This window comes from Castor canadensis, chromosome 17 (genome assembly GCF_047511655.1).
Source record: "Castor canadensis chromosome 17, mCasCan1.hap1v2, whole genome shotgun sequence".
NCBI classification, from domain to species: Eukaryota; Metazoa; Chordata; class Mammalia; order Rodentia; family Castoridae; genus Castor; species Castor canadensis.
The window spans coordinates 59,872,135-59,899,284 of NC_133402.1; the positions used below are offsets into that span (position 1 = coordinate 59,872,135).

The 27,150-nt window shown below is 38.2% G+C and overlaps 1 protein-coding gene across 1 annotated transcript; it reads right to left on the bottom strand.

Annotated features, from left to right (window-relative positions):
• Positions 1 to 79: 79 nt before the first annotated feature.
• Copb2 (COPI coat complex subunit beta 2) lies at positions 80 to 27,150 on the bottom strand. Its single transcript, XM_020180173.2, has 22 exons — positions 26,991 to 27,150; positions 21,511 to 21,648; positions 18,476 to 18,562; positions 18,179 to 18,305; positions 16,919 to 17,067; positions 15,694 to 15,840; positions 14,541 to 14,640; positions 13,798 to 13,940; positions 13,376 to 13,575; positions 11,996 to 12,106; positions 10,132 to 10,220; positions 9,930 to 10,036; positions 8,936 to 9,079; positions 8,039 to 8,169; positions 7,607 to 7,814; positions 3,860 to 3,970; positions 2,830 to 3,044; positions 1,290 to 1,382; positions 1,020 to 1,200; positions 775 to 843; positions 551 to 622; positions 80 to 346 (listed from the first exon to the last, which is right to left on the bottom strand). Exons 1-22 carry the CDS (start codon positions 26,991 to 26,993, stop codon positions 251 to 253), a joined length of 2,721 nt encoding a protein of 906 aa, XP_020035762.1. The 5' UTR covers positions 26,994 to 27,150; the 3' UTR covers positions 80 to 250.

Below are 27,150 nucleotides of genomic sequence, written 5' to 3' on the forward strand. Positions count from 1 at the left end.
GAAACAAGTTTTTTATGAAGTCAAAAGATTTTTATGAGACATGGTCTAATGACAGTATGAAAAAAAAATCCCATGTCTGTTTTAGTTAACAAGGAAAATGTAATTTAAATGCTGTGCATAAACTCCTGCTATTCTCCTTTTTATACATTTGCATATAAAAACTGAAGGATTTTCTCATAGTTCAAGCACTGTTCAGACGGTCAACACCTCTACATAGTATCTGTTCAGTCGAGTAAATTGAAAACTATATTCAGTCATCCAGAATATCCTCATCCAGATTAATGTCTGTTGTGTCGAGATCTTCTAATTCCAAATTATCCAAATCTACTTCTAGTTCAAGTAAACTCTGCAAATGAAAGGAAGATGGTGAAGTTACATGTATTTTTTTTTTTTTTAAAGTTGCCTTGTTCACAAGCCAAAGCAAGAACTAAAATTTCCTTAATAATCAAAAGAGCATCTCCCTACCTCAGAGCCTCTGCTCAGAAACTGACGCTGATGACACCACTTACACACTTACACTGCATGTGTTCATGGGGAATGGCTGACCTACCTTTTCTTCTTTGTTGGCTGTTTGGGAGGCCACAATAACTGGAGTAGGAGAAACGGGTTTCTCATCAAATTCCTGAAAGCCCAAGTAGATGCATATATGAAGAAAAAAGAACTTGCCCAGAAATTTAAATATTTTCCCCAAGGGAAGGAAGCTCAGGATGAGAAATGGGAGACAGAATAGATCAACAATCTCAGGCAAATTATCACCTGCGGTACTCTACTGACCTGTTGAGTTACAGCTCTTGAGGGCTGAAAGCCTTTTGCCTCTTCTATAACATTTCTTTCTTCATTTGGCTATCAGAGAATAAAGCAATGATAAAGTATTCTGAAATCACAATTGGTCTAAACTCTTGACCTAAATCCCAGACATTAGCTCTTAGTAATGTATTTAGCAAGTTTGAAACCTAAAGTCACAAATGTACTTTCAACCTGCAGTCAAACTAAATGAAGCCTGGCACCCTGCCACTCACCGTGACAAGGGGGTACTGTTTGGCTGGCCACAGATCAGCATGTGTTTCCTTCACCCATTCTTCAACAACAAAGGCTTCTTTTAATCCAGGAAAAAGGTTTTCATATTCTGTTGGGTCAGCAAGGGATTCTGCTGCTTTCTGATTGACTTTTGAGAGATTTTCCCTCCAGAGTTTCACTACCCTATTATAGACATCATGGAACCAAAGAGACTAAGTAAGTGTGCACTGTTTTCATTGGAAACATTTCTTCCTAAAATTAAAAGTCTGTACCTTGAAACTTGACTGGGTAAGTAAGTCCGGGCCAGGAAGGCAGCTTCTGGCAGTCTTCCCGTTCTAATCAAGAGCTCTAGACAAGCGTCAAGCCTAAAGATTAAAAGGAGAGGCACTGTTATAAGAATAAACCACTATAATAATGGCACTTAACACCTGAAAAAAATGGATTTTGTGTTGTAAAACCAAAATCCTCTCCAATCCCTCACACATTTGTCTCATTTCTGTTACTGAGCCATTTACTTGTGTTAATGGTGTTTGACAAAATTAGTGGACTTTAGGGACGGGGGATAAGACAGCTTTGTGACCACTTTCAATCTACTTAGTTTTAACAACTCTTAAGAATCTAAGTGGGCTTTCCAAGAGAAGTTAAGGCAGAATTGATTAGCAAACTTTGAACACTTCATGATATATAGGTAGAAATTCAGTCTAGGGTAGTGTTTTTACATGGGCTGGGCATACAGTCCAGTGGTGCCCAGTAGGAGGATACCAAAGTGTCTTTAAAATTTTTAATGTCAGTTTTTCTCTGTGCAAGCTTTATAAAGTAGATGTGTTTCAGAATTCAGTATTTTGTCCTTTAGAAAAGTAATATAGTGCATACATCATATATCATCCAACATCCAGTGCCAACCAAAAGCTACAAACAATATTTTTGCAATAGCACATGACTATTAAATGCAATAAAAAATTATCAAGTGGCATAAAAGCAACTAAAAATAGTATGCCTGTGTTCATGTCAGGTTTTGTCACCACCAAATAAGTTATAAAAAATTCTCAAAATATTTTTGGGTTTTTGAAATATGTATAAGTATAGTGCACCTATTTCTAAGGTCTATAAACCTTCACTCACATACATGTATTCGGAGTTTTATAACAGGGTTGAGGAATGTAGCTCCATGGAAGAGTGCTTGCTTAATATGCACGAAGAACTGAGATTTTATGCCCCAGTACTTAAAAAAGTTTTATGAAATAATTTGATATGTAGAGCAAAGTTAACGAATATTCCTGTTTTCTATATTTTACTTACAAAAACGCTAACTAATGTCTAAATGATTTGGTTTGTACTAACTGATAAGAGTTAAAATAGGCAACACTTTTATGTTCTACAGCTGGGCTCAAATCTAAAAGAAAGTGGCATGTTCATCCTGTACCCTTGCCATGTGCAGATCAGAACCAGCCCAGGTGGACATTTAGGTACCACAAGCAGCGCAGTAGCCTCTTGCTGACATCCAATAAAACGCTTTGGCTATGAACCGGCAGGTGTGAGAAGGGTTTTGCTCAGCAGTTCTCCCACCCTGAAGAGCTCAGTTAACTCACATATTTAGACCAAATGTCACAGAACATCCCTTGCTGAAGGTGAGTGTCACCAAGGTAGTGCTGTCATCCTCTGACTGCCCCCACCAGTCAACACCAACTAACCATCCATCAGTTCTCTGGGATTCATTCATCATTCGTCTCAAAAACCATCCTTGAAGTCAATGCAGAAATAACTGCTTTTCATTGTGCTGCTCATCATCTTCTAGGCCTTGTTAATACTTACTTGCCCTGTAAAAAGTAGCTCATGAATGCCACATTGTTTTTGCCATCTCTCTCCGCGCCCTCTGCAAGCTTGTTTACCATGCTGGCATTTCCAGAGGCAGTGGCCAAGAGCAGCAGACCCCCATAGTCCTGGGCATGGTGCAGGCACTCCTGGGCCAGGCCAAACTCACACTTACTAATTGCAAGTTCAGCAAGTTGTTTCCATTTCTGTTCAGACTACAAGAAAGAATCCAAGTTAAAATGTCTTTGGAAACAAAATTTCCAATGTCAACATTATTCTGTTACCCTGAACATTACTGAGCTGACAACAGAATATATATAATGAAAGTTATTTGTGTACACAAAATTTAATTTTAATGATGCGCAAATATTTACAAACTCATATTTTTATTTTGTAATTACATAGCGAAACTAAAAACCATCTAACTGGAGTTTTTAGGTATTTACATTGCAATTATTTTAATGAGTGAATTTAATGACACTCTTTGAAAGAATAGAAAATTATGTCCTTAAATATTCAGCAGTAAATAAAAATCATTTGTAGCATCTCAGAAATCAAATAAAATGCGTCACATTTGATCTTCATAGTTAAAACTTCTTTTGCACAATCTCAATTTACCAGTAAATGCTAGACTTAAATCACAATTGGAGGCACGCAATATACAAAGATCTATAAAAATATCATTAAACTGTCTTGCAAAATGTCAGAACTCTCCTTTAACTGCCAGCATCCAGTTTGGAATATTTGCAGATTACTGCTATGTCTATTCTCAGAGTTCCCAGACTACCCACTAGCATTTTAAATCTTTCCTTCTCTTGTAAAACAGATCTCAGTTAAGATAGGAAAATACTTTGGAAATAAATTATAGTGCTAAGAATAATAATCCATTGAACACATGCAAAGAGAGACAATAACCTCACCAAAATGAGTCATTAATTTCTGAGAAGCCTTAATAACAAAACTATACAAACACGCAGGAGTACCTACTGACCTTTTCATTGATTATGAAAAATCATGAATTAGTACATACCTCTGCCTCCACTGCTAACAGGTATGCAATCTTTAACTCTCCAAGTTGAAGAGCAAGCTCAAAACGGTGCTCAGGATCTGTGGATACTGTAAGTGCTTGTTGCTTGAAGCCCTAAGAAGTTTTAAAAACAAAACGGGTGTGTGTGTGTGTGATTTATGCATCCAAAATGTGTGTGTAGTATAGTACATACATGGGGCAAATCATCTATTTCCCTTTCAAACTAAAAATAACTTGCTATACAGAAATCCCAAAACCTAAAAGAAAATAGCAGATAACAAAATATTCTCTAATTGAGAAGACCAAAATTAGAGTCATTAACCTGGCAGATACTATTCAGTTACACAATACCTACTGATTTTTAAGATCATGGAAATTGACAAAACTCAAGTAAAACAACAATTAGTAAAATTAGAAATGTAAACAAATGTCAAAAAGAAAGTGATTTTGAGAAGGAGATTGAAGAGTCACTTCAAAAGAGAAGCAAGGCACGGGTAACTCAGTTGTTGGTAATCTTAAAGCTGGGCCTTAGACATCATCTCACCTAGGACTCATTTTACAGATGAGATGATTGGTAATAAATGGGCGAATAAAGGGAAATCAAATATAAAATCTTCCAATTTTCTATCATCTGTGGTCATTTAGCAACCATTTTGTAATTCGGGTCCAGATGTGATGAGGTACCATTACCTATGACTTGTGTTGGTCACATGTCCTGCTTACTGGTCAGCAAATATCCTTTGGGATAGGAAAGGAAGCCTAAGGTTTCCTTTCCATGCTCCATTAAGCCATCAGGAACAGGCTTTTACACTGACTTTTATAAGTACAAAATTTGCTTCTTCCACAAGACAAGCAGTGCTGATGGGCAAGATTTGGAGCTCTAGGGATGTGACGTATTAGAGGACAAGCACAAGACTAATTCACTTCTTCACTCCGCGGAGGAGCAGTGCTCAGATGAGATGGTCAGGATGAAGGAGCCAGACAGCTTTCGGAATTTTGTCTGGTTAGATCGTCAAGATAGCTTTACGGTGTTTGAAATGTGTTAACTTTTCAGAATGTACAAATTGTCACCCGATCCTCAATCCATCCATGAGTGCAATGTAAACAGCTATTCTAAAGAATGAGTTACTCTTTTTCTTTACTAGCACCGATGGAAGACAACCCGAAACCCAAAGCTGAAGGACAGATCTTTGGAACTAGTCAGATGTAGGTAAAGGCAAAATAAATTAAATGGGGTAATTACATATAGACACTTTTTTTTCCCCCAAATCTCCACTAAAATGACACTTCAGAGATTTTTTTTAAGGCATAAACTCCCAAGGACATACTAGAAAAGTAGAGGAAAAATGGCTAACAAAATTTTAGAAGCTGGAAAGCTGGTGGATGAGTAAAAACATTCAGTTAAAACACTAGAGAAAATGAGTCCTAAATGAGAAGTGAAGATGGCATAGAAACAACCTGGTTCATACCTCAGAATTCCCAAGCTATCTCATGAAGGGCAGTGCTAAAAACAAACGTTAAAACTGCCTAGAAATAGCTGGATAGCCCAGATCCACTTCTGCCCCTCCTATCCCTTGACACACAAAGTCATCAGGTCTATTCTTCAGAGAGGGTCTGTGGTCTGGGGCATACCCAGCATGACACCTGGAGGAGGGAGTATGGAGCATCAGGAAGAAACAGGATGTTATGAGATTGGTTAGAGACTAAATGAAATTCTAAACAATGAGACTCTGAATTGTCTTCTACTCAGCCCCCAGAATGACAGTTACTAGGGAATTTCTCTGTCAAATCTAAGTAGCTCAAGGGGAAGACACTAAGATGTCAGTCCTCAAGGCTGTATGTCAGCTAGAACAGTGTCTAGAATGTTGTTAAATGCTCATTAAATGAAAAAATGAACTGTCATTATCTTCCCTAGGTGAAGATATTGACATGTACATATAGCTCGCCAACTGAATGGCCAACTACATCACTTACTGTGATGTTCACACCCAATAAGCCCCACCTGCAAACTCAGACCTTCTGATCTTCTTACATCCCCACTCTTACAGAAGGCCCAAAGACCAACAGATACCTGAGGAAAATCTCCAACAGGACAGAAAAAGACCAAAACAAATCAATAAAAGCAACTTGAAAGAAGCACACCATTAGAGGAAAAGTGCAAAACTGAAAAAATTTCAGATCTTCAGTGAGGTAAGAGAAACTTTCACCTATAAACAAGAGTAAGATTTATTAAGTCAAGAATAGCAACAACAAAAAAGTGTTGTTAAGTCCAAGATAGGAACAATTCCAGAAAGAGAATACAGAAAACAAAAAAGGAAATCAGCACAGAATGACCCATGAAAATCTCTTCAGGAATGAAGGGCCTGTGCTTTCCGTTAAAGAGCTCATCTAATGTCCAGCACAAAGAATGAAAACTGGCCCCTACCAAGGCCCACCATCACAACATTTCAGAACAACAGGGATAAGATCCAAAGAGCTGGGAAAACTCACGCTTTGGTCATGTACCAAGAAGCGGGAATAAGAATGGCTTTAGACTTCAACAATAACTAGAAGCTAGAAGGCAACAACAGCATCAATGCCTTCAAAATTTTGAGAGAACTACCTCCAATCTAGAATTTTATACTTGATTAAATGGCCAAATATATTTTAGGGTAGAATAATGACATCAGATATTTGCAGTTGCAAGAAAATTTACCTCCTTAAATAACCTTTTCTCAGGAAACAGCTAACGGACATGCTTCACAAAAATGAGGGAGTAAAACAGGAAAGAAGATAAGAGATATAGGCTACAGTGGATCCAACTCAAAAGAGAGACAAGGGAGACGCAGCCCCAACATAATGGGAAGGGTATCCATGATGAGACTAGAAATACTAGTCTAGTCTGAAGCAGATGAGCCAAACGGAAAGGACAGCTCAAGGAAGTCTGGAGAACCAATATGGTCTAGGGAGAATTTACAGTAAGTACACAGAACATTGAGCAAAGCGGGGAAAAGACTTAGGAGCTTCAGTGAAAACAAATATAGGAAGAGAAAGCTACACTATCCTACATGGGTCAGCCATCAACACTGGTTACATAGCCATGCAAACATCAAATACTGATCTCACTGAAATTGTAGTTAGTGGGGGATAAGGGCTAGGAAAGTAGCAAGCATGTGTGTGTCTGCAGTACTTTTGAAAGAAAGCTAAATTCTCATCTACAGAATAGAAGTCACAAAAAATGCCTACTGCTGAGAATAAAGAAAGTTTGCTGCTGTATTGTGCATTATTTAGAGATGGGGAAGTAAATGCCAAAAGACTTAGTTAAAGAATTGAGTAACTTCTTCTAGGAAGTACGAAGGGGATGGGAAATGGAAGTCTGCTTTTTCTAAAGTCTTGCAGAACTTACTTTATATGCTGTGCATATGATTGGTTAAAAAATACTATGTTAAGGAAAAAGTGTGTCAATAATGGCAAACTTTATTTTGTAGATATTTTGCCACGGTTTTGAAAAAAGATGATAGAAAAAAATACAGTAGAAATCAAAATATTAAGAGGCAGGAGACTGATACATCATCGTCAATGTTTAAAGGGCACTGAGGGCACTGAGGAGGGAGTGTATCATATGCTCTAACTGCCTTACCCTAAGAAATTCCACTGCCGTGAAAAAAGTCAGTAGTGATTAAGAAACATTTTTCAACATTCTTTGAAATTGCTGGTTTTAAAAAACAAAAACAAAAAAAGGGGAGAAGGGGTGAGAAAAAAAACTCTTACCTGCTTTTCTAAAAAGTGTGCAACCCTGGTCCTCTGTTCTTTTGGAATGGTAGGAAGGACCTTATCAGCCATGCTGAAATCCCTCCGCATGACAGCGGTCTGGTATTCCAGGACTGAAACCAGCAGGGAGTAGCTAACGATGTTCAATTCTTTGTCCCCCAGATAAAGCCTATTGTCCTTAGGAATGTAGCCCAGGAGATACATCGTCCTATGGTAGAAACGTGAGAGGCTCAAATCTGCATTACACACATACCCCTTGCCTCTTGCTTAAAATCATTCCCTGTGATAAATGCAATTTTGATTAACAACAGGCAACCTACTAAAACTGCAACAGAAAAATCAGCCTATCACTGTTACGAATCTGCACCAGTTTTGTTTAGAAAAGCACTTTTAAATTTAGGATGCTTAAGACAAAAGCAAAATGACAGCTACCTGTCCAAGTGGGCAATGGTGACGATTTCTCCTCCAACGTAGTAATTTAATCTGTTCACAGAACTTGTGTAAATGAAGCAGTCGCCTACCCACAACCCTGTTTTCACAATTTCCTGGATCTCACCAAGAACCTGTAGAAAGAAAATAAAGACTACTACTACCTTAGCCAACACCAGAAATTTCTCACTAACAGAAGCTGAATATAATTAAGGGTGATAAGGTGACAAGGAATGAAAGTATGTCTATTTCAAGAATAAGAATCTTTCCTTAGAATTTCTGTCTTCATTTAAAAACAGATTTTTAGCTGAGTGTCCATCATGTGAAACCTCACTGCTGGGCCAAAACTGTGATCTAAAAGAGTATTGAGCTAAACCCCTATTGCACATGGAGCTGGAAATGAGGTAGGATGTCTCCACAATGGGTAATTTATCTTTTTCATTTGGGAGCTCATTTAAATTCCTCTGGCTAAATAGTCTCAAAACCAAAACAACTTCCAATATCCTTACTGAAAAATATCAAAGTAAGTCCAAAGATTTCCTAAAACCAAAGCACAAATTTCTTTTAAGCATATTTACTTTTCAGATCCTGATCTTTGAGCTAAGATTTTAATTTTCACACTTCACCAGAACTCTTAACATAATTAGTCTACCCAAAACTTATTTAATTTTACATCATGATCAAGTGGAATTTATTTCAGGAATGGAAAACTGGTTTAATAATAAAAATATCATTCACAGAATAAACAGAAAAGCCAGTAGTTTAGAAAAAGCACATGACAGAATTAAACAGTCATTTAGAGTTTTTCCCAAACCCTAATTTATAATGAAGTGATAAGACTGGTACTGTCTGTTGTAAGGACATAAAGCATTTAAAACAAAGACGTGCTGAGGCAATTACCTCAAAGGCATCTTCAATGCCATCTTCAGTCACTCCCTCATGTGTTTCCTGAGCAGCCAAGACCTTTTCTGACAGGTACTTAAGGATAAAGAATGACTCCTCGGTGGCGATGCAGACTAGCTCTCCAGAATCAGACCAGAAAATCTGCAACAGGACAAACAAACAGACAAGTGATCTGGCTTTCTGAGCAGGTGTGACAAACTGCACACACCTTTGTTTCTTACAGGATTAATCTTCTATTAAGATAATAACTATGCACGTCACAATTTTATATAGTGTATTTAAGCACATGTTTGGGAGGGCAGACAGGGCAGGACTGCTTTATTCAGCTAGAAATGAAGACCAGTGGGAGACAAGGAGAGCTGTTAGTCACCACTGGATGTTCCATCATTTAGAAGAGCAGCAGCTTATTCTCCATTGTTCTACAACAGTGTTTCTTGCTCTTTATTTTCATTATTTCACACCCCTCAAGAGCCTTTTAGGTACTTTTTTCCTAGTCACCTCCTCTAATTAAATTTTAACACCACAGATTACTGTGTTCCTGTACACACACACACACACTCCTGACAATGAAAGCTGTTAAGCAGCAGGCAGTTCTAAAGGCAGAACTCCTTGTCCCTGGAAACAGTCACCGGGATTTTAAGCAGTCATCACCAGGTAAAGTATGAAAGGCTTTCTGAACTGGGTGGGAGTTTCTCAGGCCTTTCCAAGTCAGGAATTCCCTTGTTTCTTACCTTCAAAGTATGCTTTTTTACTCTGCTAAAAGCCATTTAAAATATGAATGGCACTTGGAATTTGTACAACTTTTTACACATTTTAAAATATTCAATGTTGTCTGCCTCACTCAAGTTCCACAATCCTGAGGTAAATGGCATGGTGTTCAGCACAATGGGACAGGGACAGCAGGGTGCAAGGGTACTCCTTGGTCTCAGGGACCCAGAACTCATCACAAACAGGAACACAACATGAAAGCAACAAAGGAGGGAAAACTGACATGTTTGGGCTGGATTTCAATTCTGCGTATGAGTTCTGTATTGTCCCAGTCATAGAAGGCTAAGCCATTTACAGATCTGACTCCCAACAAGAAGCCTCCGTAGATACCTTAAAAGAAGAGAAAAAGATTTTGTTTAGATATTTTTGAGCCATGACAAAGCTTCTAAAACCATATCATAAAAAAAAAAAAAAATTGCACTCACTTTCAGCTCCAAAATCTGGTTTAAATGATTTTTTTTCCTTAAAGTTCTTAAATATCTTTACAACACTGTTGCTCTCTCTTATTGCATACCTGAGGGAAAAAAGAAGGGTAAATACAGCATATTATATACTAGACCTTAATTCCACTGATCATTAGAAATATCTTCAAATTTTCTTCAATTAACGATGCAAAAATGTAAAATATTTGAAGAGTCACTGACATATTTGTTTGCTAAGAGATTAGGGAACACTTTGTAGCTAGACAAAAAATGAATGGTTTCAGACTATGTATTAAACAAATCACTAGGGCTCTCAAACCATTTTAGAAACTGGAAATGATGTAAATATGCATTAACAGATGAATGATTAGACAAACTGTGGCACACTCACACAGTGAGTATTATTCTTCACACAAAGGAACCCATTACGACGTTGACAGCATGGAGGAGTCTTGAAAACATTATGCTGAACAAAGGAAGCGAGGCCCCAGAGTGCATGCATGTGATTTCATTTATGTGAAACTCTAAAGACTACAATTTAGTCTATATGATAACAAAGATCAGATCACTGTTTGCCTGGGGCTGGGGAGTCAGTGGGTGGGGGGCAATTGACCGCTAACGAAATAAGGAGATTTGGAGGGGATGACAGAAATGCTCTATAATTTGACTGTGTTGGGGGTCACAGATTATACACACTTGTCCAAATGCACCGAAATGTATACATACTTGAAGTGGCACATCCTGTTTTATATAAATTATACCTAAGAAAGAAAACTGTGGCATGTGGCTCATTAGTTGTTTGGTAATGGAAATCACCTCCATGCAGGACTGCCTTGAAAAAGAGGGGCTGTGGCTATGACTGGATGTGTGAGACTGCCCTCATGAGTGCTTTAACTTAGGATACTAAGACAGATGCTGAGCAGGCTCTTGCTAGGTAAAGCTGAAAAGTGGGAACTATCACAATGTTGAGAGAAGTGAGGCAGTCCATGAACCATACTTCTGCTTAAGATGATAACAAAGTGCTTTTTAGTATATAGAACCGTGTGGGTATATATGAGTACATTTAGGAAACTTATGAAAAGATCAAAATAATTCTCTATTTCTCAATGTTATCATTAAAAATTTTTAGATGTATCTCATTATGTAGTGCTGAGGCTAAAGCTACCTCACTCTTGGGGGGTAAGAAGCAATAAGAAATTTGGGGAATACAAAACTGTGAAAAGGTAATGCAGTTCTACAGTATGAAAACAACAAAGCCCTGATGTTTGTAACACACACCAAGAATAATGAAAAGGAACCAGTCAGTCACTACTAGTAAAACAGTTCAGACTTCTGCTTATCTGACTTCTGCTTCTAATGAGAATGGTTTATGAATATTCTGAATTCAGACAGAAATTGGTAAATATGGGAGATGAGTAACATCACAGAAAATGAGTTTTTAAAAAGATGCAATAGTTCTCATTATGATGCATCATACCACAGCACCTCTCCCAACTAGCTCATGAAAGGCAGCAACACCTTGGGACAACAGCCTGTCAATGACCTGATGTTCAGCCTACTTTGCCTTAAGCTCATAAGCACCAGGTCCTGCCATAGGCTCCTTCAAGGACATGGGTGCTGGGTCCCCAGTTTAATACAATTATTAGATCAGTTTTAGTGTCAGCTCAATACTAAATACAGAAAGGACAAAGAGTCTACATGACACAGCTACCTCTGACTAACCATCCAATGGGCAGCTCTGGTGGAACTCTTTTTTAACACAGAGAAGCAAAAACCCACACTGAGCCTTGAGAACCTCTTTTATAGAGTGACACACGACACCCATCTGCAATCAGGGAAAGCTAGGCATCATACAGCCATGACTTACTCTGAAGAATCATGGGCCCATGCAAACTCCTGGGCAGAACCAAAGCTCTTGTTCCTCAAGGCCATTGCTGTGTAGATGATGTACTCCCCATCACCACACACCACAACAAACCTAAACATTACAGAAACCAGGGAGGGAAGAGCAGAAGGCAATGACATATATGTAAAGGAACAATAATCCATATTTATGGGGAAACGACTTTGATGACAAATGCTATTATTGTTACACATATAATTATTACTACAATTTAATATCTTAAAGTTAGATGTATTTTTGAATATAGATGTAGCCAAAATATTCTAAATCTATCCAAAAGCAAACTGTGTATATGGAACTGTTGCTGAAAATATTCCTGCAATGGCCTTCTCTCATGAGGAGACTGGACAGGAGGGCGAGCCCAGCTGGAGATACACAGGAGCACAGTCCAACCTTTCGACGACTATTTGTTGAGTGCCAACATGCCTGGCATTCTGCTCGTGACACTTACACCTGAGAAGGTGCTACCTTATCGAAAGATTATCTTCATTTTGATGCTGCTCATTCAAATGAATAGAAATATCTTATTCCAGTTTTCAGTGACTGTTAAATTTATCAAAATAAATAGGAAATTTTAACACTTAAGTAATTAGTAAAAACAGAACATTACCTGGTCAAAAAAAAATTGCCAACAGATGTAAAAGAACTCTCCTCAAAACTTAATATTTCTAAGACTATTTTAGAAGCTATAAAAGGACTGCCAAAGGTAAATGTAAATGTTAGCACAAAGAATATTCTACGATGTGAAGAGAATATACACATACATAATGCATTCTTAACTTTCATAAGATGATTGTATTGCAAATAATTACAGATATCATTTACTAACTTTGTCAACACACGTTATCATTTTTGATATTCAAGATAGCATTAGATTCCCAGAGGTACTATAAAATAATTTTTTATATTATACAGGTTTAAACTCATTGTTCTAGAAACTCATCTCTTTAGATGCTTGGTACTTCATGAATCTTAAGGGAAAGACAGAACCAATAATTCAAATAATGAGTAAGAAATTGAATTATTAATTCCCAAACCTTTTCAAAAGACACATAAATACAGAGATAATGTTCCTTCTTATAAGCAATGAGTTAGTAAGTACTTAAACAGCACCTACTAAATGCCCCAAAGGAACACAGAAGAACATAAACCTAACACAAATGAAGTAAGAGTAAACACAATACTACCTAACTGCATGCAACTAGATCAACTGGACTGGCTGCCAGCAGCTAGGCCAGGGCCAGTTTAAGGAGGAATGATTAAAGATGCTTGCCAAGGGAACATGCTGTGAACACTACTCTAACATCCACAGGAGCTCAGAGACACGTGTGGGTAATGGCTTACCGCCCATTAGGATTGTGCTGTATGGTCTGAGGGTATATTTCACAGCTGCCCATATCCTTTACTGCCAGTGGCAGTCTTTCTCCATCTTTAATCTCTGCATCTCCCATTGCTTTTAGATTCGCCTGCTGGACTTCTGAATGCTTGGCCCAGATTATTTTTCCATTGGCATCCATGGACATGGCAGGTTCCTCCCGGCCAAGCTGGAAAAACGACAAATTGCTCTTACCAATAAAAAGGCGAACTACAAAACAGACACTCTTTTCCCCCATTAACAGAGGTCTACTTGCTTTCTTCCACGTTAAAGTGCCATGGCTTAATCTTTAGTGCTTAATAAGAAGCACTAGTTTAACAATCCTGGTGACCTGGAATACGGCAGGAAAATGGCATTGCCTATGTCCATCTATTTAGAGGTAGTACATTACCTTAACAATGATGCTCCCTTCATCATAGCCCAGAGCAACATTGTTGGACCCTCTCAGACTGGCCACACACCACACCCTTTCCATTCCGTAATTCAACGTGCTCTCAAGTCGGTAGGTGCTTGAATGCCAAATACGCACGGTGCCTAAAAAGAATGATATGCACATTCTCTTTTGATACGAAAACCCACCATATGGTGGACGAGCCACATGGAAGTCTTTTTATTCCAACAGAAAGCACTTCTGGCAACTTCATGATCAATTTCTTGATCTATAGTCTAACTGATTTTATAAAGCAACAGAAACATGATAGAAAATGTGCAAGAAACTAAAGCTAGGGCATGTGCTTTTACTACAAGGTAACAAAGGACTTCCTGGGTAGAGTGCTTACTATGTGCTGGATGCTTTCTATATGTGATTTCTTCTCACCCTGTCACCATAAAGCTGTGGAGTGGACAAGGGTGCTCCCATTTCATAGTATGCCCAAACCACACATTTGCAAAGTGCCAGAAACTGAATTTGAATCCAGGCTTGCCTGGCTCTGAAGCACTGAGTTTTCAATTTTTCTCTAGAACACCTTGGCATCCTCTTATTTAAGTGATACAATCCAAACACATTCAAATGATGATGGTGATGATAAAGCCCTTTCATTCTCTAATAGAGTAAGTTTAGTATTCTAGTAAAAATATCAACAATCACTGGCAACCTCCCGTTAGTGTGTGTGATTACAACACACTCTAACCTACCATCTTCTGAACCCGTGATGATGATTGGCAGCTCAGGATGGAAACTGGCACAAGACACGTTCTGGGCATGTCCCTCCAGGGTCTGCACACATGTTTTATTCTGTGACCAACACACAGAAAACAAGCAAGACAACTTTAATTTTCTCAATGCACAGAAATTTCATAAATGATAGTGGTTATGGTAATCTAAATGGATCTCATACAGAACAATTATCTTGTATACATGATATTTTATTTAATTATTTCACAGAATAGATAAATGTAAATACAACTATCATATTTAAGGAAGAAAAAACCACACCAAGAGACCTAGGTTTCATCTGAATATTTCCCCAAATGCCTACAATCTGTGGACTAAGTAGGCAATGCTGTTTTAGCCTTTAATATTTTTATTTTGGATTTAAGTACAAATCTGAAAGGAGAATTGGTTTTCTAGGCCTCACTTTATTAACTGCTATGTAAGTTTCTGATGTGGAAATAAACAGAGGATTAAGGACATCTAGGAGAAACACAGCATGGTAATAGAATTCACAGCTAGGTTTACAAGAGTTCCATGTGGCAAGTGACACATAGTCACTGATGTGTTTGTTTTCAAGCAGAGGCAGAAGTCTTCCAAGGAGGACACTCCAGCATCTGTCATTTTAATGCTACAATGTAAACATTTCCAAATTCCATTGCTAAAAGAAAAATAAACATGCTGGAATTTATTTTAAAAATTCTTTTCTTTTTGCAGTCCTGAAATTTGAACTTGGAGACTTGATAGGCAAGTGCTTCACCACTTGAGCCATGCTCCCAGCCCTTTTTACATTAGTTATTTTTCAGATAAGGTCTCTTGCTTTTGGTCCAGGCCAGCCTTGGACTGTTATCCTCCTACCTATACCTCTGCACATCTGGAATTTACAGATGTATGCCACCATACCTGGCTTGTTTAATTTTTTGCCTGGGCTGGCCTGGAATTATTTTTAAAATCTTGATATGCATTTGTGCTCATTCTTATGGGGAGAATTCTGGGACCACAATTTAGGTGCAAATACTGAAACTTAGATTATTCCACTGTGAACAGAGTTCTATAATCCAAGTGTTAGTGGTGCTGTGAGAAATAGTTTTTTTAAAAAATGTAACATATAGCAAGGAATATTATGAAAAACTGTACCTGATAATCCCATATTTTAACAAGACGGTCATCTGCACCTGAAATGAGGTACGGTTTATCACCACCACTGTAGTAATCAATGCAGTTCACGCCTTTCTCGTGCCCCTCCAGAGTGAAGTTTGGTGATGAAGATCCCAGCTGCCATACCTTCAGAGAGCAGTAACACCTGCCAGTCAGTACAGGACTGGGCTTTGGGATGGCAGACACACACACTCCTGACAGGTTATATGAAATGTCAAGGCCCAGGATGAAAGAATGGTGAAGGAATGGAACCTTTTTTTTTTTTTCAGCTATTTGTTTTTGTTCTTTCTCATTTCACCTGAATTTTCAGGAGGGAGAATCACTATGGTGTTCTCTGAAAAGGTTAATTTCCAGGCTTCATCCCTTTAGTTTATGAGTTCAGCTGAGCTACATTAAAACCTAGGAATCTAGATGTTTAATACTTTGAAATACACTAAAGGTAGGTAATGACTTTGTGGGAGATTTAATACAAACCTAATGGTGGGTGTCTGACAAGATTCTCAGAGTAAATATTCATGCTAAGCCGTGAAGGCTGGGAGTTCGCCAGGAAAAATAAAGCAAAAGGGAGAATAAGAAGACTTGAAGGCAGAGGGAAGAGCTGGTTAGGGGAGGGTTCTGTGACCATTCGTGACATTTCTAGATGATGGTGAGTAGACCAGGGTCATAGAAACATCTCAGAACATTAGCCCAGGCTAGCATTGGCAATGCTGTATTCCAAACTAAGGCATCTGGATTTTACACTTGGATCAGGTACTGACAAGGTGGAATCTAAGGAGACAGACAGATGGAAACAGAATGGGGAAACATACCAAGAATGGGAAGATGGAGGCAGAGTTTAAATACAAAATAGATTAATAATGAGGAGAGATCAACAATGAGTACACTGAAAGGAGAGTAAAGTGGTAACCTAGACAAACACAAGAATTGTGTTCCTCTAGGTTCGCAGAGGCTACAAGAACTGTACACGTTCTCCCACATGGAAAACACTCCTTTCTAAGAGCACTAGTTGCTACAATATTCTTTTAAATAGACCATGCCCTTCCAGTTGAAATGAGAAGTCCTATTTTGACTTCAAAATGAGCTTCTGAAACAAACTTCTAAGATAGGAGAAATGTTCTGGCCAGCTAGAAGTAAGACACATAAGCAAATATACTTAACTAATTTAACTACCAATGACAACTGACAAAACGAACGGACACTCTACCTTGATGGTCCTGTCCAAAGAGGCACTGGCGAACTGGTTATTATCTTTGGGGTTGATCACAATCTGCATAACATAATGGGTGTGTCCTTCAAACACTTGTGAACAGGACCATTTTTTATCCCAGTCCCAGAGTTTTATAAGCATGTCATCTAGGCCAAAAGAAAGTCTTAAATTAGGTGTAATTTCTATTTTTTTTTTTTTTTCATTTCAGAACTAAGGCAACCAACCTAACATGAATCAACATTTTCTGATTTATAGAAATAGAATCAAACTGAAAAAGACTTTTCCTTTTTCATTTTTTTTTGGGTGCTGGGTATCAAACCCAGGACCTTACACTCTGCCATGGAGCTACATATACCCCAGCCTCTGAAAAAGACTTTTCAGAATCCTTACTTATCCTAGGAACAAACTAAACACTACAGAACAATGGCGATAAGATACATAAAATAGACTACTAATAGCAAATAAGAAAATTTTGTGAAAAATTTTAAAAAGAACCAAATGGACTTCAAAAAATGACAAAAGAAGAGCTGGGTGCCAGTGGCTCACCCCTGTAATCCTAACTATTCAGGAGGCAGAGATCCGAAGGATTGTGTTTCAAAGCTAGCCAGGGCAAATAGTTCGTGAGACCCTATCTCAAAAAAAACAATAAAAAATAGGGCTGGTGGAGTAGCTCAAGTGGTAAAGCGCCTGAGGCCCTGAATTCAAGTCCTAGTACCACCAAAAAAAAAAAAAAGAAAAAAGAATAACAAAAGGCAATACAGGTTTGGTTAGAATCTAAATATGAATGAATAATGCAGCAATGACTACTGAGAATAAGCATTTTTCTCTAGTTTTAAAAAGTTCCCAGTTTTTAATTTAAAAATTTTTGAAGAGCTATTACCAACTCAGTGCTACTGTTTTATACATAATACTAAAGAACAACTAGTATGAAAATAAGGATAAAACCAACTCGGGCGATGCCAGCAATGCAATCATTAGCATGTTAATGAGCTTCTGTTCAGTAGACATTTAAACATGTAGACTCTCAGGTCTTCTCTAACAGGAATTTGGTCATTTGTTATACAATTCTAAAAAAAGTTTATATTTCATTAAAATATAAAAGCAAGCAGCATCAATAGCACAGTAATGACATGAATGGTTTAAAAGTGGCTTGGAATTAGAACTTTACTTGTAACAGCAGTTAAAGAATAGCATGTGTCACAAATGAAAATAAATTACTCAAAGAGATGCACATGAGCAAAAGAGGTCACGTCTTACCACTGCTAGTCAGAATGAACGGCTGGGTTGGATGAACAGCAATGCAGCGAATGTAGTCCGAGTGTGCTTCAAACATATGGACTCTCTCCAGAGTGTTATAGTTGAACACCCTAATCTGCATGTCATCCTGGCATTGGAGATTAAAAACCATCATCGCTATGAGGAAGTAAAGTGCATGAAAAACTACACCATAGGCTCATGACATAATATCCATGCTTTCAGACATCTCACTAACAAACAAATCAGGAATCTAAATTATATGCAACTAGGTGGGATCTGAGAGTCCTAATTACTTACCGCTCCGGTTACAACCCAATTCTTCCTTGCAACAAACTTTGCAGCTCGGACAGGAAGATCACACACTTCAAATGTCTTCACCAGTGTCTTTAAAATTTAACAAGAACATACACATTGAGTCTTGAGAAAATAACTGAAAAATCCGTTTTGCTATCCTTGAATATCCATTTATTAGATCATGTCTAACTTAAAAATGTTTTCAGACTAAACGATGAAAGTTCAACATTAAATGAAAAAAGGACCAATTACCTTTTTTTTAAAAGGTTTGAGAATAAAATATAATTAAAAGGGAAAGCGTCCACAAGATGGTATTCTGGGTCCTCTATGCTCTAGCCCTTCTCTCCCTCCCCAGCCTTAACCTTTGGCTATTCCCAGCCTCACCTCTGCTCCTGGTCCCTCTGCCTGGCAAACTCACCCACAGAAACTTTTACACCCCTTTGTAACACTGTGTTTCATAACTACATGCTTAATTTCAGTCTTTCCTGCTAAGCTGTCTGAGGGCAAGAACCATCTTCACCACTATATGCACAGAACCTATAACAGTGGCTGGCACAGAAGTGACTCATGAACAAGATGCAATTCTTTCGCACACCTTAGCAGTACAATTTCACACAATTTTTAATATCTATCTATATCTACATATGCATGAAAACTGAGTCATTTAGATGTCCCTTCAAGGTACTCTGAAAGATTAGAGATGAACAAACCTCTTTGTCTTCCTACTTTTAAAGCCTGTTCTTTATAATTTTGAAAATCAAACTATCATTTTTCAATCCCCCTTTTTGTACCAGAAAGCAATAATGAAATATCTAAGGAACATAATGCAACCTTGCTGGCTTATTAAAAATGTGCACTGATAAAAAGACTAGGGACTGGCTCACAAGAACTCCTGAGCTTACCCTGGCTTCCCAGGCCAGACTTCAAACATTCTTACAACAAAGCTTAAGTGAACAGGGTGATTAGTGCTCAACTACACAGCTACTAGCAGGTGACTATGATACAAGCACTGAGAGTAGTCAGAACACTCAGTCTCTAAGGTGGCAGAAAAATGCACAGAACTCATGAGGAGCCAACAAACCCAGGGATGTGTAGAGCAGTAAAAATAAACCAGCCTCAGAACAAATAGTCATGATTCAACACCACATTAGGTGCTGTGGCCAGAATAAATGACAGGAGGAATGGCCTCCACACTCTGGGAGCTGAACAATCTACAGAGGAGACACTACAAATGCCCGATGTAAGTTAAGAAAGTGACAACTAACACTTCTATGGTCCTATGTAGGCTCATGCACAGTTTTATCTCCTTTTACTTGATGTCTTAACAATCCTGTGATGTAAAGATTGCAACAATATTATCTTCAATTTAAAGAAAGAAACTGAAGCTCATGGTTAAAAGACTTGCCCATATAATTAACTAAGGGGTTGGCTTCGAATAATAAAATATTGGTTTTGTTCTTAAAAAACAAAAAGTAAGAAATTCACTGCATCCACTACCTTAAGGAGTGTACAGAATCTCCTTATTTGAAATTCAAGTACAACCTCCAAATCCCTTTTTGCTTCTCTCAAGAATTTTGCTCTCTATGTACATGAATGGCAAGTAACTCCTACCAGAGATAGAGGAGAGCAGGCAGAGAGAACCAAAGCTAGATCAACCATTCAATGAAGGCTTCCTGAGTGTCTACGAGTGTGGCATTGGCCAACTAGTGCAGCTACGTGCTGGGGTAACAGTGGGAAACAAGACTGGGATCCCTGTTCTCACAGAACCTCTGTTCTCAGAGGAAAAAAATTAAGCATGAAATACCAGAGAGGTGCAATAAAAAAAGGGGAAGCCTCCTGTCAGAGGGCATGGAAGGGTATAAAAGAGAAAAAGGAGGCAAAATAGGTGGCTACAGGGAAAGCAGAGGCTATTACGGTAGAGCCCAGGAAAAGAAAGGGAAGCACACTTGGGCTTTAGAACATACGAGAGTGAAATGACAATACTGACAGATGAGCAAACTGAGCCAACAGAAGAATTAGGGAGAGGGGACTCCAATACACCTGTAAAGCATAAAACAGAAAGCCTATAAACATCTGCGGAGTACAGAAATTTTGAACTAGTGGTAAATGGAAAGATTGTTATTCCATCGGTTCAACAAATAATTGCTGAGCACTTGTATGCCAGGTAACGTTATAGGGCCTGAGACATGGTTGCTGTGTTTACACGCCACTGATGAGGTCTCGGTTTAGTGGGCAGTAACTGTTGTTTCATTATAGTGAGAATAAGAATATATGGTGTTTTTAGGTTGACTCCTGTCCTTGGTTCTCTAATCCTATTTTGTCATCTTAAATTCCTCAAATGTGAATTTTATCTGGATTTCAAGAACTTAACTCTGGACGTTGAGGACAATTACCATATAAGTAGACATGTAACTGTATGGGACTGTGCTAACAGTATGTTTTATAGTCTGAAAGAAAAATACTGAAGATTAAAGATTTCACAATCTAGAAAGATTGTGAAAAATAAGTGATAACTAATGTGAAGTGTACATTATTTACTTTGGTGAAAGAGAATGAGACAGCATTAAGGCACTCTCGATAAGGCAGACTCTCATGTATAGTCAAAAGGCTACTACAGCCAATTCTCTATGGCTGGTTGAAAGTTAACTGCATGTCAATACATTGAGCATTTGAGGAAAAAGTAAGTAAAAATTAAAAAATCCACTCTAAAGATAAAATATTCATTCAAAGGAAAGTTAAGTATTAACTGTGAAATACTTTATCTGTAGCAAGCCATCTTACATTAACATCACTTTCCTCAATTTCAAAGACCTAATACTGCTGCTGCATCAGCCTTGCTATCGTTAAATACTGTACACAACATGTCCAGAACAATTTCTCCCACAAGCTGTACTCACACATGTGGTTTGTCTTCACTTAAAATACTTTGTACTAATTTGAGAAAGCAGTGAGCATATGGCTGTTGGACTCTTTTCTTAATTCTTCTCCTTCATAATACAGTACTTCATTTCTAATAAAGACCTTAAAAAAATTCCTACCTGTGTTTCATGATTCCAGACACACACACTGCCATTGTAAAGACTTGCCAACATCCATGGCTCTGTAGGATGCAAATCCACACTCTTAACTCGATCAGATCTAGCAGTTAGCTTCCTCTTGATATCAAGTCGAAGAGGCTAAGGAGAAAACATTAAGAAAACTTAAATTGCTCAGCCAAATAGAACATGTCTGAGACCTCAATTACAAACAGTATATTAAGTGGCCTAGAAAACAATGCTGTTTTTACTTTGCTAAGTTGTGGATGGAGTTCAAGTCTAAAGCACCTACTTCTTTAATTACACATAAAAAAATGAGAATTAAAAAATTTAAATGTGTAGAGTGGTTTTTAAAGTTGTAGTTTTTAGGACTCCTATGAAGACTCAAAAAGAACTTCTGTCTATGTGAGAAAATATCTAATGATATTCACCAAGTTAAAAATTAAAACTCAGACAACTTTAAAATATGTATTTATGTATTAGTTCTTTTCTGTTTTTATGAAAATTATATTTTCAAGAGAAATCTAATGAGAACAGTGGCAATGTTTTAGAATTTTATAAAAACTTTAAATTTTAACTTATAGGACAGTTTCTCATACCTGCTTTTGCCTTCTGTATGTTGGGATATGCTGTTTTGGTTGATGTATGCCAAAAACAGCAACCACCCAGCTCCACACAGATATGTGGTTGGAAAGAGGAATGTGTTAATAATCTTTTCAATATAGGATATCCTTCTTTGATACCACTTTTGAACTCAAGAGGTGGTAGTTTTTAAAGGACATTTGTACTGTGGACTCTGAAACCATATCAAAGAACAGATCACACTTCCTTAAGTTAAAATCCACTGGCCTATCCTATGCTTTGAATAGGTCATTCGCTTATGCATGATTTTCTAACATCATGTCTATCATTTGGAAAATGTTGGTTCACTGAGTTATGCAGATCTTACAAATGCTGACACATCATATTATACTATATCAAAAGATCGCATTCATTCACATCACTGATAAACCTTTAAGCATTAGAAATCCATTGAGTTCAGTGACAGAAGTTCTCTAAAATTCTAATTTTCACTTGAAAGCTCTAATTTTATCATTGCAACAGACACTGTCAGGGACCAGTAAATTCTTTCAGTTTTAGAATACGTCCACCAAATAATCTCTGAATAACTATAGTTTCTCAGATTGTTTCAAGGAAAGCTGAACTTGAACTTTGTAACTATAACTTGTAAAAGTGCTTCTCTATCAGACAACCATCACACTCCAGAAGTGCTTTATGTATACTCTTTTCATCAAACTGAATATTTAAAACTGTGGACCCAAGTGTTGAGATGTAGCACATTAACAATTTTTACTGTTTCATCACTTACATTCTTAAACGAAGCTGGCTTAATAAAAAACACAGTGGGACAATCAAGAATATACTTTCAGGTATATATAAGCAGTACAACTTGGTACTACTGCACCAGCAGTTTGACCTTTTACTACTTTTATACCATCAGTCAAACATTAACAGAGTGAAAAGGGCCAATATATCTTACTACTAGGAAAACTGTTTTAACTTGTGGACCTCCTGAGAGAGTACTAGGACCACTTAAGGACTGCAGATCATACTTTGAGAAGGCCTAGTTAATACACTTTTGCACTAATGTCAATATAAAAAAATTTTTTTAATGACAATATAAAAAATATTCTGAAGTATTATTCAGGAAGTCCTAGTAACTGTAAGCCATGATATAACATGAGTTCTTCACAGAAAAAATTTTAGCAAAAATATTAGTAAATGCTAGCCAAATCATATGTGATTGGTAAGGGTTATATCTGTGTCCATGAAGCGCTTTGGAGTCAAATGGGAATATCTGCAATATTTTGATGAATTTAAGTTACTGAAACCTTCTGAAAAATTAGAAAAACAAAAATATTCTCTCAAGTTAAAAAAAAATACCAATAGTTTGGACTGGGCCCAGTTACTTTGTAAGTGGAGATAACAGGATTGTGGTTTGAGACCAACCGAAGAGAAAAAAATGATAGTGAGACCCCACCTCAAAGAACAAACCAGGCATGGTGATGCACATCTATAATCTGGAGGAGGTAGGAGGATTATTGTCTGAGGTCGCTCTGGCAAAAATGTGAGCCTGTGTCTGAAAAATAACTAAACCAAAAAGGGCTAGGGGTATGGCTCAAATGGTAGAATGCTTGCCTAGCAAGTGCAAGGCCTTAAGTTCAAACCCCCGTACCACCAAATATAAATAAATAAAAACAAAACAAAACAACCCACTAATACTTTAAAACAGCTCCTTTCCAGAACAGATTCCCTATCTGAACCAAAGAACAGAAAATTTCCTCAGCTCTCCCAAGGATGCCATTCTAGAAGTAATTCATTATAGACAATGATGCCCTAGAGCAGTAGTTTAATTCTCCTGTAAGCAAGTTAAGAAAGATTGATTTAAAACATATTTCCCCTCAAACAGGTCTTACATACAGCTTTAAAGTTTATTTGGCAGACTGAGTTACTGTCCCATCTTCGCTGTGTAGTCTTCCATGATAATCCTGTATTGCACAGAAATTTAAGGTCACTTGCAGAGGTAATCTCCCGAGACCAAAACCTCACAAGGTTTTACTCATCTCTTTTTGGATCTCTCTCAAATTTGGGTCACTGACTACTTCAAACTTTGTTCTAACTTCTATATGCACCTCCCTCATGTTTCAGCAACAACTTTTAACTTGCTTTAAAGGATGGGAGTTCTCTGACTCTTCAATTGCCTCGAAAATGTTTCTACTGTCTTATCTTCCTTTCTTTCTCAAACTTTCTACTTTCAAACTCCCATCTTAGAATCACTTGCTAGTTTAAGGACAGTGGAACCTTTTACTTCAATCATTTCTGAATTTTGCCCAACTACTATTACAATTTTTAACTTCTTTCTCTGGTTTCCCCAGAGCCAATGAACAAAACGTGTCTTTGTGCCAGGAACCATGGTGAGTGCTTTCACATATGCTGCCACATCTGACACTTTTCCTTCGGTAACTGAGGAAACTGGACACATAAACCATGTATTCTATCATGTTTTAAGTGATTATTGAGTAAAAATGATGCTTTAGAAGGCGGGACAGGGAACCGCATTATACCTTTATATATCCCTAAAGCACAAATCCCACTTTAAAAATGTTCATTGCTGTAAGCAAGATCTCCTGCTCACTTCAGTGGTGACTTTGAATAAGACTCTGTACTAGGCACTGGGACAAAAATGATTATACTGTATCCTCAACTCCAAATGCCACCCCTGCCAACCTTCCAAAAGCTGGATGCTTCAGGACTCAGCTTCAATGCCACTGCCACCAACAAGACCTTTGTGATTTCCCTGGCCCAGAGTAGTTTTTCCTAGGAGTGTTTTTTCTATAGGATCTCATTTTAGTCATTCATGGTGTATTTGTGCATAAATCTCTTCTTGCTTTCCAGACTAGATACTCCTTAAGGGCTGGGTCCTTGCTTATACAAGTCTTTACCTCCACAACACCGTTTGCATTTGGGGATGGGAGGAAGGCTTAAGAACACAATAAAATTGAGGTCTACAAGTCACAATGACTTCAAACTTCAGTTCCAACACTCATTTCAGATATGCAATAGTGGGTAAGTTTACTTAACCTCTCTCAAATTTAACTTATATAAAACAGGGATAATACTAATACCTACCTCTTGATGTTATGAGAATTAAATTCAGAGTTCAATTAGAGCAGTGTCTGGCCTATAGAAACCGCTCCATAAACATTATTTATAGCTCTACATACCAGGTGTTGTGAGAATCAGTGGCAAATGTTTGGCAAAATGCACAGCCCACAGTAAGTATTTTTATGGTAAGTGAGAAAATGAATAACTTCACGTTTTGTGCTTTCTACACAAGATTTAAGATATAATCAATCCCTCAGTACCTGTAGGAGAATGATTCTAGCAACCCTCTGGATACCCAAATCCATAGATCACGTCAAATTATATTAAATGGTTTAGTATTTACATGTAACCTACCCAGAGACCCTGTATATTGTAAATCAACCTAGATTACTTACAATTCCTAATACAAGGCAAATGCTGTAAACAGTTATATTGTAATGTGTTATATTGTATTGCTTAGGGAATAGTAACAAGAAAAATATATACACAAGTTCAGACAAACTTTTTTTTTTCAAATGTTTCCAATCCTATAGTTGGTTGAATCTGTGGATGTGGAACTCATCACATATATTACAGGATGATGGCAACATTTCACCATAAAAATATTTGATTCTTAAAATTAGGCAGACCCAGGGGCCTTTTCCAAAACATTCATTACTGCAAGCTCAGCACACCCAAACCAGCACAGGTTGTTAGTATATGAAGTGGGATAATTAAGAGACTTAAGGCCTCTTCACCTGGGGACTTGAGAAAGTCTATAGAGAAGGATGGGGACAGAACACACTAAATTTTATGCTAAACTGAACATTTCTCTGAGCATTTTCTGGAAGTATCCATAACTTTCACCAGTTTCCTCAAGGAATTAACCTCTGTTTTTGTTGTAACTCCATTACATTCGGCTTTGTACAATTTTATTTTTTTGTGGTACTGGAGTTTTTAACTCAGGGTCTCCCGTGCTCTCCTAGGGCAACACCCCTACCCCGATTTTAAGTTTTTTTTTTTTAACTGCAATACAAGACACTTGGTGTTATTATTGCCTGTATCTCAATCTCAAAAGTCTTTGATCATGTGCTTCGTAGCAAGTAAGACAGGCAGGAAAATATTTAAATACAAAAATACTGACCTTTTAACCTTTCTTGCAGACAAGATCCTCTCATGCTATTGTAGTTTCCCCTTAGTGTCATAGCACTCTGTGCAAAAGTATTTTAGGGCTTGTTTGAGAAAGAGTGATAATAAAAATGTGCTGTCCTGCCACTGCACTTGCCATGCACAGAAGCCCATTATCCAGCTTCACAAACAATTCCTCCAATCCCTCTCCCCCTAAAAACCGAAAAGCTGGGCTGCCAAAGCATTCGAAACTCCACTTCTCACTCCATGCGCCCTTTATTTACTTATCGCTTTTCTGCTTAAGTTCGTAGTTTGTGCTCACACACTTCCAAGGAACACGCCCATCAGGAGTGCAGGATAAGCAGTCACCCCTTGAAGGACAGAATGAGGTCTTTTGGCCAAAGCTGCCTCTTTGATTTCCCCACAACCCGACCCCAACGCAGACTGCAGGTGCTCTGGCAAGCGCACTAAGTGCCAGGGGAGTCAGGCACCCCGTAGTCATCACAGGCACTGCCTCTCTAACCCGGCCTCCTGCTTCTCACCTCCACCTCCCTCCCAGGACTCAAGCAGGACCTGGACCCCATAAGGCCGAAGGCGGCGGCCGCAGCGGGAGCACAGACAGCCGCCCGCCGCGGCCCTTGGGCCAAGGAACCCCAAGATTCGGCCGCAGCCGATGGGACACCGCTCTCTCCTTTAGGGCGTGGACCTACCATGGCTCCGTTGGTCTGAGCCCGGACGCCTTCACTGGCTCCTGGAGACGCAAGCCCTGAGAAACCCACCGACCCACCAACCAACCGAGTGACTGACGTGGAACTTCCGGGAGGCAATTCTCGCGATCGTTCGAATACTGGGAACCCTGAGCATGCGCAA